The sequence below is a fragment of the Megascapheus bottae genome, chromosome 16, assembly GCF_031878675.1.
Source record: "Megascapheus bottae isolate mThoBot1 chromosome 16, mThoBot2.hap1, whole genome shotgun sequence".
In the NCBI taxonomy this organism is placed as follows: domain Eukaryota; kingdom Metazoa; phylum Chordata; class Mammalia; order Rodentia; family Geomyidae; genus Megascapheus; species Megascapheus bottae.
In genome coordinates, this window is record NC_143524.1 from 55,545,962 (window position 1) to 55,561,218 (window position 15,257).

Here is a 15,257-nt window from a genome sequence, read left to right on the forward strand (position 1 = left end):
AACTCAAGGATTTAAGTGAATTTGCTTTACTTGAAAGGTAAATCCAAGAAGCACCAGTAGAAGGGTAAAAAGAAATTGAAAGAAATTGAAAGAAAGAAAGCCAACTGAAGGTAGCTTCAATTAGGAAGATTGCCCCATAAGAACTAGGTTTTTGTTGTTGTTGTTGTTTCTTTTTGCCAGTCCTGGGGCTTGAACTCAGGGCCTGAGTACTGTCTCTTTTCTCAAGGCTAGTGCTCTCCTACTTGAGCCACAGCACCACTCCTGGCTTTTGTTTTTGTATGTATGTGGTACCAGGGAATAGAACTCGGGTCTCAAGCCCAGGAACTAGAGAGCTTGTCCCATGAGGAATCTTGGAGACTTCACAGAGCATGCCCAGCATTGTCCCTTCTGAGGAAGAAGGGAGTTGGGATATATATCGCTCTACCCCCCTATTACTGATCGAGATCTGCTCCTGTCTCCAGGAGACATTACCTCTCTGGCACTGCTAGCCTACTGGTTGCTGGATTAGCTGCTCCAGAGTCCAGGGACAGATTTACATACATAACAGGAAGCCATGGAATTGGTGCTTACAGAAACAGTGCATGTCAAGAGACTATAATAGTGGCCTGGTGGTTAGAGTGCTATTTAAGACTCTCCTAATGAGAATATTTAAAAATAATTACAAGTTAGGAAATATATAGCTGGAAACTATATTTAACACACTTTTCCCCCGAAAGACTTGTTCAGAAATAAAAACACAATTTTTAAAGAATATATAATAGGATACTTAAAATATCTATTATAAAAGGCAAATGGTCTGTGAGCATAGTATTACTGGAAAATATGCAAGTTTTTAAAATACTAACTTGTAAATATAGCTGAAGTTGGGGTGTTTGAGTCACAAGCATAGACCCTTCACAAAAACATTTACAACAGCAATATCTGTAGTATGGGCCACCACATGTATGGCTTGGCTGCACTGTGCATGTTTTGTTTCTTTATATTGCCTGTTTCATCACCTTCTGAGTCAGGGTATCTGAGGATGTAGTCCTCTAATTAACACCAAACAGACATACATACACTATTTGCTTTGATGGCCCAAAACTGATATGATACAGTTGGAATGCACTCAATATAATTTATATATATATATATGTGGTCCTGGGGCTTCAACTCAAGGCCTGGGCTTTGGGCTTTCTCAAGGCTAGTGCTCTACTACATGAACCACAGCACCACTTCCATATCTTTTTTCTGTGTATGTTGTAGAACTGAGGAACTGAACCTAGGGTTTCATGCATGCTAGACAGGCACTCTACACCACTAGCCTACACTCCTGGCTCCCTTCTTATTTTCTTTCAGATATAAAATTTAGAAATTCATTTTGAGAAATACACATTGTCAAGAAAAGAAAAACAAAAGCACTTTAAGAAATAGGGAAACAGTATCATTCAATGTTTTATTTCTCACTTGTGAAAATATGTATAATATATCTTACATATACAGAAGAGTCCCAGAGCTTGAGTCTGAGAAAACCAGAAGAAAGGCACCTACAAGTAAACCAGCATTCAGGCACACAATGGAAATGAAGTCAATAAAAACAAAAGAGGCTGTAGACATGATTCTTAAAGAGCTAATTCATACACACAACACTGCCAAGAATGGAAGTTGTCTCTGAAGACAATACTGTTTCTCTTTAACAAGCCTGCCAGACCACCTGAGCGCACACACAGGGACATCTGAACAAAGACACACCAGGAAAAAGGCCCTGCTTAACCTGACAGCTGATTTATTCTTAACCCCTTTGCAAATATTAGAGAGTGCTAGCCTAGCATGCATGAAGACCTGGGTTTGATTCCTTTTTCCTTCCAGAAAAAACTGGAGGTGGTGCTATGACTCAAATGGTAGAGGGCTATTCTTGAGAAAGCCCAAGGACAGTGCCCCGACCCTGAGTTCAAGTCCCAACATGGGCCCCCCAAAAACGCCAAATACCAGGGCTGCCATTGGCCTTGAAACATGTTATTCTGAAGGTCAAAAAAATTTTGTAACAGGTTAAGTATTTTCAAAGATTGTAAACACTGTGTGGATGGTGGAAGAGTATCAAAAAAAGAACACTTGCAATTTCTCTTACAGAAAATGCACAGGCATAGCTCTTTGGCTTGGTATGTGTGTTTCCCTATCCTGGTTTACCCACAATGGTAAACACTGAGGCACAATTCATCAGGTCATAGGATTATGTCTGCATGGGGCCTTCCTAGGATTTAGCACAGCTGGAGCAGCTGACAGTCTTGGGTGAGGGCAGATGAGGTTTCACGATGTCAGGTTCTATGGACTCCATTAGATCACATTCATTGGCAAGGATGTGTTTCACCAGGCATCTGGAAGCTTCATCAATGTTTATGTTTTCCTAAGGAGAAAAAAACAAAGCATATTTTATTTTATGGTATCCTAAAACTTCTCAGCAGAGTCTCAGATGTAAAGAAAGAAGAGGATGAAAAAGGGGCACTGCCTTAGGAATGTAACTATAACCCGCCCCCATATATCACCCTGATCATAAATTTTAAATAAAATAAAGAACAGCACTTTTTAACAAGTCACTTCAGGGCCAGGAGTTTGGCCTAGTGGTAGAGTGTTTGCTTAGCATGCATGAAGGCCGGGGTTCGATTCCTCGGTACCACATACATAGAAAAAAAAAAAGCCAGAAGTGGTGCTGAGGCTCAAGTGGTAGAGCTCTAGCCTTGAGAAAGCCCAAGGACAGTGCTCAGGCCCTGAGCTCAAGCCCAGGACTGGCAAAAAACAAAACAAAACAAAACAAAACAACAACAACAAAAAAAAACCCAAACCAAAAAACAAGTCACTTCAAATTCCTTTTTTTTTTGTCAAAGAATTCTACATTTCAGTCCCTGACAAAAGTGAAAACATAAATGTGGTTTATTTTGTCAAAGAGTGGCCATCTTATTTGCCAAGACTCATTTAGTAGGTTGAATTTGATAGAGGGCAATTTTCTTATTTTAAAGTCCTCTGTATTATGGAATGATATCATATAAAAATATAAATTTTAATCCAATATAGTGTATAATTGCCCTCTGTTGCATATTGCTATCGTGACTGTGATAAGAAATAGAAGTAATAGGACAGTTAGGACAGTATTTTTTTTGCCAGTCCTGACAGGGCCTGAGCACTGTCCTTGGGCTTTCCTCAAGGCTAGAGCTCTACCACTTTAGCCACAGCACCACTTCTAGCTTTTTTCTATGTATGTGGTACAGAGCAATCAAACTCCCAGCCCCAATAGGACAGAATTTTAACAACTATTTCTGGCTCTCTGCCTCTCTTAAATGGGAGGTATATATGAATATGTGATTAAGTTGGCCAAAGAAATGCAAGGAGTAGTATGTCTTGCTTTCATATAGGAGTGGTAAAAGCCACAGTTCCATTCCTCATTTCTTCCCCCTCAATTTCACGGAAACACTGAAATGAGAATTCTCTCTACCTTTGGTCTCTGAGTAATGACCAAATATAAATACATATTTGAATCATCTCATTATGACACATATAGTACAAGTGAAAATTATGACCATGTTATGTTAATCCATTGAGATTTGAAGTCATCTATTACCATGACATTATCCCAACTCTTCAACAGAAAAATGTGAACTCAGACATGTGATCTACTTTTAGAAACAAAATAAAACTTAATTTACAGAAAAGAGGTAGCAAGAGCTTGAATCTAAAATATGTGTCCATAAAATAAATAGCCTTTGTTCTACTCATCAGAAGTTAAAACACAGAATATTTACTATCAATATACTTTGCTCAGTAAAAATGTCCTAAAGATATGCATTATTATTAAATTTTTTTGTTTATAATACAACTTCTAGAAATTCTTTTTGAGGGTTTTTCCATATACTCAATATAAAGAAACAAAACGTTTCTTTTGCCTGATTGTTTTTACTACTGTATAGTAAGAAGTTTTGCTATTGTGTGATTATAGGTGGCTCACACCTATAATCCTAGCCATTCAAGAGGCTGGAATCTGGGAATCCTGTTTGAAGCCAACCCAGACCAACAAGTTTTCATTTCTTTCTCTCTCTTTTTCTTTTTCTTTCTTTCTTTCTTCCTTCCTTCCTTCCTTCCTTCCTTCCTTCCTTCCTTCCTTCCTTCCTTCCTTCCTTCCTTTTTCCTTCCTTCCCTCCACCCTCCTCTTCATAGAAGGAATATCATAGATACTTTAGATACCTAGCTTTGTGTCATAATGTTCCTATTGATTTTGTCATTAGTGTTTCAGTGGAGATGGGCTGTTTGTTACTCTAGAGGCAGAGAACAGCAGCTCTCGTGCCTCACCCCACTCCCCACTTTAGGAAAACATCTATGCTAACATCATTTCCAAATCATGGCATACTTTCTGCTTCTCCTCTTGTTCTTAACGTCCTTCTCAGATGTCATGATTTGACCGCCATGCAATAATGTAATAGTGTAGTCCAGGTAAGGGACAAATCCAGATAAAGACTTTACTCCTGTTATGTGTAAGTGAGGGGAAGGTTGGTCATATTCAACACAGAGGAGACAGGTACAGGTAACCTCATCTTCCACTCCAGGGCCCAAACTCATGGGCCAGCATTTCTCATAAACGAAGTCTTGAACTGAGGTGACTTTAAAGCATCTGTCTAGTAGTTAATAAAACATGCTTTCTCATTATGGCTTATGTGTTGAAGAGAGGCAGCAATAAAACTCACCCCAAATACCAAGCAGGAGAAAGAGTGATGTGTCTGCAGCTAAAAAAAAATCTTCATTTTAGAAAGATTATAGACCACTCACATTTACACAGCAAGTGGAGTGGCAGGCCAGAGCAACTAAGTGTATTCTCTTTGTGTCACTGTTTCTGACTAAGCTGTATTCCTTTTCAAAATCAGTTAATAGAAATTCTATTTGGTTATTAAACTATAGCAGTAGACCCATTAGGTACTAAAGAAATCTCAGTTTCATTTTATTTATTATCATAATAAAAATATTTATATGGCAAAAATAAGTTTCAATCATTCAAAGATCCCTATTGCATATAAAATGTAAATTAGATTTGCCAATAGTAATTTTTTTTGGCAAGTCCTGGGCTTGAGTTAGGGCCTGAGCACTGTCCTTGGACTTTCTCAAGGCTAGAGCTCTATCACTTGAGCCTTAGCACCACTTCCGGCTTTTTTCTGTGTATGTGGTACCAAAGAATTGAACCCAGGTCTTTGTGCATGCTAGAAAAGCACTCTACCACTAGGCCAGGCTCCTAGCCCCAATAGACAGTATTTTAACAATGTTTGTTAACACTTGGTAACATGCGAGAGGCAGTGAACACCTTATAAATGTTTTGTCATCTTCCCATTTAATGCTCAGAAGGACGTAACAATGTGCATAGCCTATTTCTTCATCATTATGCTGAGGAAACTGAGTCTGAGAAGGGTTAAGCGGCTAGCCAAGTCACACGAGTAAGTGGTGGGATCAGTTGTGAACACAGGGAGAGTGCTGAATCATAATATTGCCACATGCTTACTACAGAATAAAAAGCAGATGTGTGTAATAGTTAAAGCATACGTTTGAAGCGGGATTTTTATTTCAGCTCCCTTAAATAGACAGGGTTCTTTGTGTCTGCGTGAAAAGTGTGCGTTCAGGAAAGCAAGACCTAAGACTGTCAAGTCTGATTTATAAAGACACACTTCCGAAGCCAGACTCAAAGGAACATAGGCTCAATGATTTCCCTCATTTGTCATAATCAGTAGAAACCTTGGGCTCTCCTAGCAGAGATTTACAATAGAACAAAACCTAGATACAAAAGGCCACATAGTATGATGCTAAATGAAAGGACCTCCAAGATATAGACCAAAAGCCATATAATGAGTGATTGTTGTCCTTAATGTACAATGTTATCTCTCGTCTCTTTTGCTGTCCCTTGGTTATCTCATAGTTACAGTATTTCACCTTGTTATCTGACATACTGTACGTATGCATATGTGATTATGTGAAATAGGATAGGGAAGAGGGGAAAACAAAATGAGGGGTGGGGGTGGGGGGAAGGAAATGGGGACCAAGATATGAGAAAGGGTATCAGTGTTTGAGAAGTTATGCACCTTCTATCTGGTGAATGTAATATAACCCTTCTATTAATTAAAATTAAAAAATATATGGAAAGAAAATAAAAGACACACTTCCAAATATACCTGGCTGGACCTGGTATTTTCCTTCCTTCCCTTCTCCTTCCTTCCTTCTTTCCTTCCTTCCTTCCCTCCCTCTCTCCCTCCCTCCCTTCCTTCTTTCCTTCTTTCCTTCCTTCCTTCTTTATGTTCATTGCTGGTGATTGACTCCAGAGCCTTTTGTATGCTAAGAAATCCTTCTATCATTTGAATTATGTCCCAGCCCTTTTGTTTTAGCAAAAGTGTTTGTCAGGGATGACCTTATATTTGCTTCCTGATTGCTGGGATTACGGACATTTACAGCCATGTGTAGCCTCTCTTGTTTGTTTGTTTTGGTTTGGTGGTTTGGTTTTTGTTCTTTCATATTGACTTCATTGAAGTCACAGCCAAATGTCTTAGACTGGGAGAAAGAACAACAATGTAAAATGAATTTCTTTCTCTCCTCTGTACCAAGAGTAGCATGGACAATCAGCCTTTGCCTGATAAAAGTGTAGGTTCCAGGCCCTTTGGGGAATTAGATTATGACATAAGTGACTGACCAACTTGGCACTTGGGTAGACACAGCCAGGTTCATATTTTCAGAGTGATTGTGTGAAAAAACAGCACTGCTGGCAAGAGTATTACCTGAAGACTCTTACTTGTATTAATGATCAAGGGAAATAATAACATCCATAGAAACACTGTCTGCAAGAAAGGTAATTTGCATATCCCATGACTACCCAGTCATGTAGATTCAGCCTGGCTCTGTGATTTAGTCACACATCTACAGATGAGTCTACTCTGCTGACTGCTTAAGGTTAATGTGTGTGTCTTCTGGTACAGATGCTAGAAATCTTTCTATTTATGTCAACACACAAACTAGAGAAAAAGCTTAAGGTTCCTACCAACCATTTTACTAAAGACAAATGACAGTGATTACTAATACTAGACAGGTGCTTTATTTATGCACTCTTCATAAAAATCTATTCACTGGTTAATAGCCATATTGAAAAGGTAAGGAAGCAACAAGGTTAGATAACTCCCTCAAGCACAGCACGATCTTGGCCAATCTAATTTCCATGAACAGAACCTAACATGAATTCCTATTTTATCCCTGTGCATTCCCACTAAAATGTCTCTTAGGATGGAAAGAACTGTTGACAGAGCCTGATTTCTAAACCACAAGTTTTCAATCCTGATTGTATAGCTTACAAAGGCACTTTGCCATACCCCCCTCACAGACTTTGATCTAATCAACCTGGAAGTTAAAAAGACTTATTTAATATGTGCAGCAAGTTCTCAGACATACTTTTATAACCTAAAACTGTCTTTAAGACACTGTTCTTTTTGTTGCTTCTGGAAATACAACAATACAGAGAAACTGCAGTGGTTCTGATCTTTTGATGGGGGAAGGCTTATACAGCCAGCCATCTGAGGTCTGGAGTACTTGCCAGTTTTAATTAGCTCTTTAGAACATCTGTCAGGTGGCAAATTATTTAGTCTTTGACCCAAAGTGCCAAAGAGAAGGAAAAACATAATGTAAAATCCATAGTAAAAAGCCTTCACATCTGCCTAGTTAGAAGTTGGCAAAAAAAAATCCATCCTTGTATAATCTTTCAAAATACTTCAAGCTCAAACAAAACACCAAATGTACCAGAGGCTCCAAGATTTAAGGCATAAAATTCCTCAGCCCTGTGAAATTTTAATTAAAGCAGATGGCTACCAGGGGAAAAAAACACTACTATCACAAGCTTTGTATGGAGCCAAGGATTAAGAATCCTCTCTGGAGAAGACTCAGCATTTGTTTATTAAACATGTAAGTGTCAAACATTTTCCAGCTTTCTATTTACTTTAATTCCTCACATGGGTGTTGGTGAAAAGGACACCTGTATTTGGTATGCTAAGCATCTCTGTCCTTGCTAATTTCATCTCTTCCTGAATTTCATTACCCCTTCCATTTCCTGTGGGAATTTGTTGTGTCCCACTCAACTCCTGAACTTCCATTGGGACTAGTTAGGCTCTCCCTAACTGAACTTGGGTCTTAGTCATTGTTCTCAGAATGTGAGGGTTCACTTAATATCTACAATAATGTGGAATTTTGAGCTGTCTTCCCATTGCTTTATTTTGTTTTGTGGATGGTACGGAAGTTTGAGCTCAGAAATTCACATTTGCTAAGGTCTACCTCTAGCCCTTTTTTTTTTTGCACTGGTTAGAGACTGGTTCTCACATTCTGCCCAGATGTACTTTGCCAGGTGTACTATTCCTTTCGTAGCTGGGATAAGAGACATGTACCATTACTTCCACTGAGATAGAGTCTTAGGAACCTCTGTGCTTGGGCTGGCCAAGAAATGTGATCCTTATAATTTTAACTTCTAATATAGTTAGGATGAGAGACACATGTTACCATGCCCAGCTGTTGATGCAGCAGTGATTTCCTATGTTTGCCAGGGATGGCCCTGATCCATGGTTGGCATTACAGACATGTGTCACTGAGGTCCAGTTTGCTGCTCTCTGGTAAATGAGAATAATGTGATTCATAGAGTGGTGACAGCAGGTTTCAGGATGGTAAACATTAGAACCTGGATCACACTCATCTCCTTCAAGTGTTGCATTCTCCATCTTTTTTTCTCCTGGCTGTGTTAGCTGCTGTCTTCTGTTCTGCATTCTCTAGGAAAGAATGACACACCCAGGGAATGATTCAGAGAAACCAAGTCTCAATTGTGCTCAATTGTCTAAAAGCCACTGGACTTGAGTCTCACAATCACTTAGGACACTTCTGCCACATGGTTCCTGACTTTAACAGAGTCACATTGCCAGCATGGAAAAATGGATGTATGGAGGAAAGTCCATAAATAAAGTCAGCAGGAAAAAGTGTGTCCCTTGAATATGGCACCTGTGACTGCCATAGCTTGCCCTCAGCTCTGCCCTCAAGCTTTAATTTTAATTATCGGTGGTGCTCAATATAAAACCTAGAGACCTGCTAGGCAAGGTCTCTTGCGCTCAGCTATATTCTCAGTCTCAAGTCCTTTGCTTTTCACATGGCAAAGTCCATTTCAGACCAGCTTTCCTTCCTCTCCTTGAAAGTTCCAGACATCGTATTAATGAGATCTCTTCCTTAATCTGCTCAAGTACCTTCTCCCACCACCCAGGCAACCTCTGGTTCCTATTTTCAGCCATGAACCCCTCCCACCCTGGCTCCCTGCACCAAGTTTATAGAGAACTACAACAGATTACAGAAAAAGGGAATTAGACACCAATAATGGAGCTTCTTCAAATAAAGGGTACATATATAGAATGCCTAAAATGACACAGACTGCTGAGTCTCAATCTCACAGTGCCTCCATGTTCCTCCCTAGAATTCTAATTCTTGTTTGCTTGCATATCCCAGTGCTTCTGGAAATATCTCTTCAGAGTGGCCATACCTTGAGTCCTGTGAAATGCTCTCTGGCTCTTTATACCCAACTCAGTTGTACGTTCTGCCCCTGGTTCATGTCTTAAAGACATTGTATGTAATTACAATTACATACTTGTGTTCCTGGCTCCGGCATGGAGATGGATCTCTAACCCATAACATTATCAATGAAATCTAATAATTACTGTGGACAATTTATTAGAAACCAGGTACTACTTAAATTATCCTTCTGTGCCAGCTAAATTAATCCCTACACAAATTCCAGTGAAGAAATAAAGGTTAAATCATTTTCCCAGGGTTACACAGGCACCAGAGGGAGCTTTCTGTACTTGATTTGTTGTGGCTTCCTTAGCCAATACTACAGGACCACTGAAGATGCAGCCATGTCAGAAGACAGAGGCAAACTCAAACCCAGAGTCTTGGCTCTTAACAGACTCCTCTTCAAATTGCTTGTAAAAGCAAGAAGAGTCTGATTGCTTATTAAATTGATTGATCAGTTTTTGTATATGTGTGCCAGAACTGGGGTCTTGAACTCAGAGTCTCCTCACTTGCTTAATTTTTTTCTACTTAAGGTTGGGTTCTACCACTTGAACCACAGCTCCAATTCTGGCTTTTATTTCAGGTTAACTGGAGATAAGAGTTTCATAGATTTGCTTACCTTTGAACCATGATCCATGATATAAGCCAGTGGGATTCTTTTTGTTGTTTGCTGGTTTGTTTGTTTGTTTAGATTGAGAGTTATTGCTTTCTTTCTAAGTCTCAAAAAATTCTGAATGTGCAATCTATACTGCATTACATTGGACCTATATGTACTAGTTAACTAGTTAATTCGTGATTCTTCACGTTTAAATGTCTTTAACTGACACATGTGCCTTCTCTAGTTTACCACCTATCTAGATTAATCATTGCTGTTAAATTCCATGGAAATGTGTGAGTTCATCATCCCTCCTTTTCCTACACCAGCTCTTATAATTCATCTGCCAAGCACAAGCACAAGCACATGCGTGCGCGCGCGCGCGCACACACACACACACACACACACACACACACACACACTCACATGCACACAGAGTTCCCAAGAGTTTCTTTCTGACAGTACTGGGGCTTGAATTCAGGGCCCCATTTTTTGCTTCCTTGGCTTGCTTGCTCAGCTGGCACTCCACCATTAAGTCATGCCTCCAATCCCTGATTTTTCCTGCTTATTTGTGAGATGGAATCTGATAAACCTTTACACTCAGACTGGCCTTGGAAGAACTCCTCTGGTTCTTATGTTCTCAAGTACTTACGATTAGGACCCAGTTTGTTTTCTTTGCTTTTTTGTAAGATGGGATCTCACTAGGTAGTTCAATACAGCTTCAAACGTGCAATCCTCTTACTTCCATCCTTCTAGTGTAGGGATTAAAAATAGGCAAACACTACCATACTTAGCCCTTAGTCATGTTTAAATTTATTATTAGTTTTCATTTATCCCTGTGCCAAGTACAATAAGAAATGGGTGACTTACCTTGACTGACCATTCAGAATCAGAATGTGCATAGTTTTGCTTATGTTAATATGTCCCTTTCTATTTATGTATTCATTCATTTATTTATTTTTCTTTTGAAGTACTGGGAACTGAGTCCAGCATGTTTTTTGTTTGTTTTTGTGGTTGGTGTTTTTTTTTTCTTTTTGTGAGTCATGGGGCTTGAACTCACAGCTTTGACTCTGTCCTTGAGCTTTTGTGCTCAAGGCTAGCTCTACTATTTTGAGCTGCAACTCCACTTCTATTTTTTAGGCGTTAATTTGAGATAAGAGTCTGCTGGACTTTTCTGCTCTGGGTTATCTTCAAACTGCAATCCTCTGATCTCAGCATCTGAAGTAACTAGGATTACAGACATTAGCCATAAGATCCCAGAATGTGTGCACATGTTAGGCAAGCCCTCTACCTTGTGAATTATGTATATCTGCAGACCTTTTGTTTTATCATTTCACAAGAAGATGTCTTGAAGGTACCTTTTCCCCAAATGACCTTGAACTCAAAATTCTCTTGCCACTCCCTACTGAGTATCTGGAATTTAGTCTTGTTTTGATTACCCTTGTTGTATGTCTTTTATTGCAACAGGGGGAGATTATTCAATAATCAGTCTTGAAAAGAAAGTAAATAGAAGCCTAAAAACAACTTAATCATGAAGCATAGCAGCTTTCAGCTAAAATATATTCCTATTTGCCAGTTAGAAAATAAATGACTGACCAGTCACAAAACATTGATAGTAATAATTGCTATCCACTTTTTCTAACAATTATACATAGTAACTTATACCAACACATATAATATCACGTAGCTCTTAACATACCCTGAGTAGTAAATGTACTATCACCTCATTTTAAGCAGAAATCAAAACACACATAGAATAAATCATGAACCAAAGTATTTTTATGAACTATTCAATTCAAATGCTTACTCTAGGCAGAAATGATCACAAAGGCAATCTTCGTTATTATTAAATACTTTTGACATGGTTTTTCTGAGTCTATGAGGGGGGAGTTTCATTGTGACATTTCCATAAATGGGTACAATGTGCCCAGATGAAACTCACTTGCTCTGTTTCCTCTCTCATCTACCCTCCTCCATTCTCAAAACAAATTTCAAAAGGTTTCATCATTCTATTTTCATGCTCAAGGATTTCAAACTCATTCACTCATTCTCCCGTTCAGGGACGCTCGTCTTCTTCCTGCTGCTATCTGCTCTCCCCATAGATTGTCTTGTTGCTTTTTTTTATTTTTCACATATATTATATACGTATATCACTGTGCATGTTATATACCTATATTAAGTATGCATGCATATTAATTCTACCATGCTAATACATATGTACATGCATTATAATTCATTCAGATTAACCTTATTTATTTTGCTTACTCCACCCCCAGTGTTAACACCTTTCAGCAAGTTTCTTTATACTAACATCATACACAAGTATACTGTTAAAGGTACTATTAATCTATTAATCCTTCATTATTTTATCTTGGTACTTTCCTGTGCTGAGATGAGATGGCAAACTGAGATTAGAACGTCATTGTTCCAGGAACAACAAGATGTATCAAGCCAAAACTCTGAATCAAGCCAGGCAAAGTGGTTCATACATGTAACACGGTCCTCAGAAAACTGGCAAGTTCAAGTTTCAACCTGAAAATAATTTTAGGTGTAGGAGATTTCTATACAAAGTGAAAAGAAAGTGTGTTCTCCCATGAATTTACTTCACAAGTCAAACTGCCTGTTCTTATTTCATTTGTCAGTTTCTATCTGACACCATTCTTCTCAGGTGAAATGGAAAGCAGACTGAATTCAAGTGGGCAATTAGGTTTTACAATTGAGCAGACTGAAGCTGAAAGTCACGAATTGGTTCTTCTGAAAGTAATTCTTTCTACTTTATTTCAAGACTTTTTCCAGTGACTTCTACTATTTAAGTAACTAGATTTACATAGATAAAATAACTAAATTTTCTTGGGTCTTACTATAAGATAGAAATAATTCTACATTTGTTTAATTATAAGATTATAAGTATTATATTGAGGTCAAACATTGAAAGTGGTCACATATATTATGACTACATATTAATATAATATATATTACTCTCTGTAGGGTTATTTTTAATACCATCTTCTCTTAAGAACAGAACTTTTATGAAATTGAATGCAAGTGACCAGTTAGCTTTTTTTGTCGCTGTTGTTGTCAATACCAAAAACCTTAACCTGTCTCAACAATTTCTGAGGTTTCAGTCCATGGTCTGTTGGGTCCATTTCTCCTGAGCCAGAGGTAGGCAAAGCAGAGCATTGAAATGGACAACAGGTTTTTAAGAGAGTTGCTCAAGAGAGACGGGAGGTGCCTACTTAAAGGTTGACTTTCCAGGTACATTGTCAGTGACCTCTTCCCCCAAGGAAACTCAGTCCATCAGAGAGCCTTTTAGGTGCAATCACTTGCCAAAATCTCAGTACCTCAAAACAAATGAGCCTTTAAGATACATCTGAGATTGAAACCATAATAGGAAGTTCTAGCTTAACAATTTCCTCCCAGATTTTAGTTTGTTGTTGCTTTACATACTCTCTTTTGTCTATTCCACACTAATTCTTTCATATGAACTTTCAAGCTCTTCCTTTTCCAGATATCTTAAGTGAAAGTATTCTTACCATCATTGTTTGAACCATGTTAGCTTGGGTGAAAAGAAATAGGAACAAGAAATATGGGTAAAAATAGATCTGTTGATAAAGCTAAAGAAATTCATTTTTCATCACTCTTTGGTAGTGGAATTCCAGTAGTACTAGCTAAATACCAGAACTCTGGCCTCAACACTCTCACCAAATCTACTCTATTTCCCGAAAGCCTCATTATCTAACTCCTCAATTTCACAGTTAGATATCAAATCATTCTGAGTCAGGGAAACATCCCTGGGACAGAATTTAGCACACGCTATATAATTTTCTTCTTTCTGATGTGGAATAATGTTCCTTTCCTTCATTCCACAAGCTTATACTAAGAAAATAAAAGAGATTATATCCATCACTCCCCCACCACCCACTTGACACTGTGTATAGTTTCTTTCCTGGCTACCTGTATTCAGTTTCTTCCTATTAGAATCATCTTTTGTTTCCCTACTAGACTGACTGCTGACTACAGTGTAGTTACATTCATCATCAATTACTATCTTTAAAAAAAAACTTATTTGACTCAGAATAAGTACAGATCACTAAAATGTGGGGCAACTAAAGTAGCCACAACTTAACCTCTCCTATCTCATCTCTGCTGACCTCCAGGTCAGGTTCCATGAGAAAGAGACATAGGCCCATTCTTTTCTGTGTCCTATGCCTAAATTAGCTATTCTTATTCTCTTTCTATCTGTAGATCCCATCCATCCCCAATAAAAATATCTGCTTTGGAAGCATTCAACTGTTGACATCTAACTGATTCACAAGAATTTCCATTTATTCTTCTTTGAACTGTCAGATGAAATACAAATGCATACAACAGCCTCAAAATCTCTAATATCTTGAATGTTTATTATGTGTGCATAATCCATTGCTATTAAGGGAAGAAGTATCTCAGCTCTGTTAGTGCGAGCTGGAAAACTTCAGAGAAATGAATCTCACCTCTTTCTGGTCCTCAGTTTCCTTGCCTATGGTCTACCATAGAAAAATAATAACATATTTACAAGGTTGTTGACAATGTGTATCAAAGGAGATGAACTATTCCTTTCTTATGTTGGTCATAGAGTTTTACACTCGGGTGGATGTTTTCCCTGAGCTTTTTCACTCAAGGGTATCACTCTACCACTTAAACAAACATGTCTGGTTTTCTGGTGATTAACTATGATAAGAGTCTCACAGACTTTCCTGCCTCAGATCTCAATCTGCTGAGTAGCTAAGATTACAGTCATGAGCCACAGGAACCCAAGGGGATGAACAAATCTTACAACAATTTCGATTGTTATACAAACTCTTGGCTGTTGTAAAAACTCGACAACAGTTAGAATATATAATAGATACAGAAAGTAAAATGTTTAGAATATAATAAATTGCATACATATGATTATTAAGTCAAGCATAAGAAACATCAGAAAAGCAAAAACATTTGTTTGCTGGAATAAGTGATGGCCAGACTCCTTACTTCTCTGCATCTCACATTCTCTTCTGTAAAATGGAAATCATAGTATCTGCCTCACAGAATGAGTAGTAGATATGAG

At 38.3% G+C, this 15,257-nt stretch overlaps 1 protein-coding gene across 1 annotated transcript in view; it reads right to left on the bottom strand.

Annotated features, from left to right (window-relative positions):
* Positions 1-1,401: 1,401 nt before the first annotated feature.
* The window catches only part of Rab38 (RAB38, member RAS oncogene family), a 68,234-nt gene continuing 54,378 nt past the window's right edge, over positions 1,402-15,257 (bottom strand). Inside the window, exon 3 of the mRNA XM_090349134.1 lies at positions 1,402-2,383. Coding sequence (XP_090205260.1) covers positions 2,231-2,383 — 153 coding nt within the window. The 3' untranslated portion in view covers positions 1,402-2,230. The remainder of the gene's footprint in view (positions 2,384-15,257) is intronic.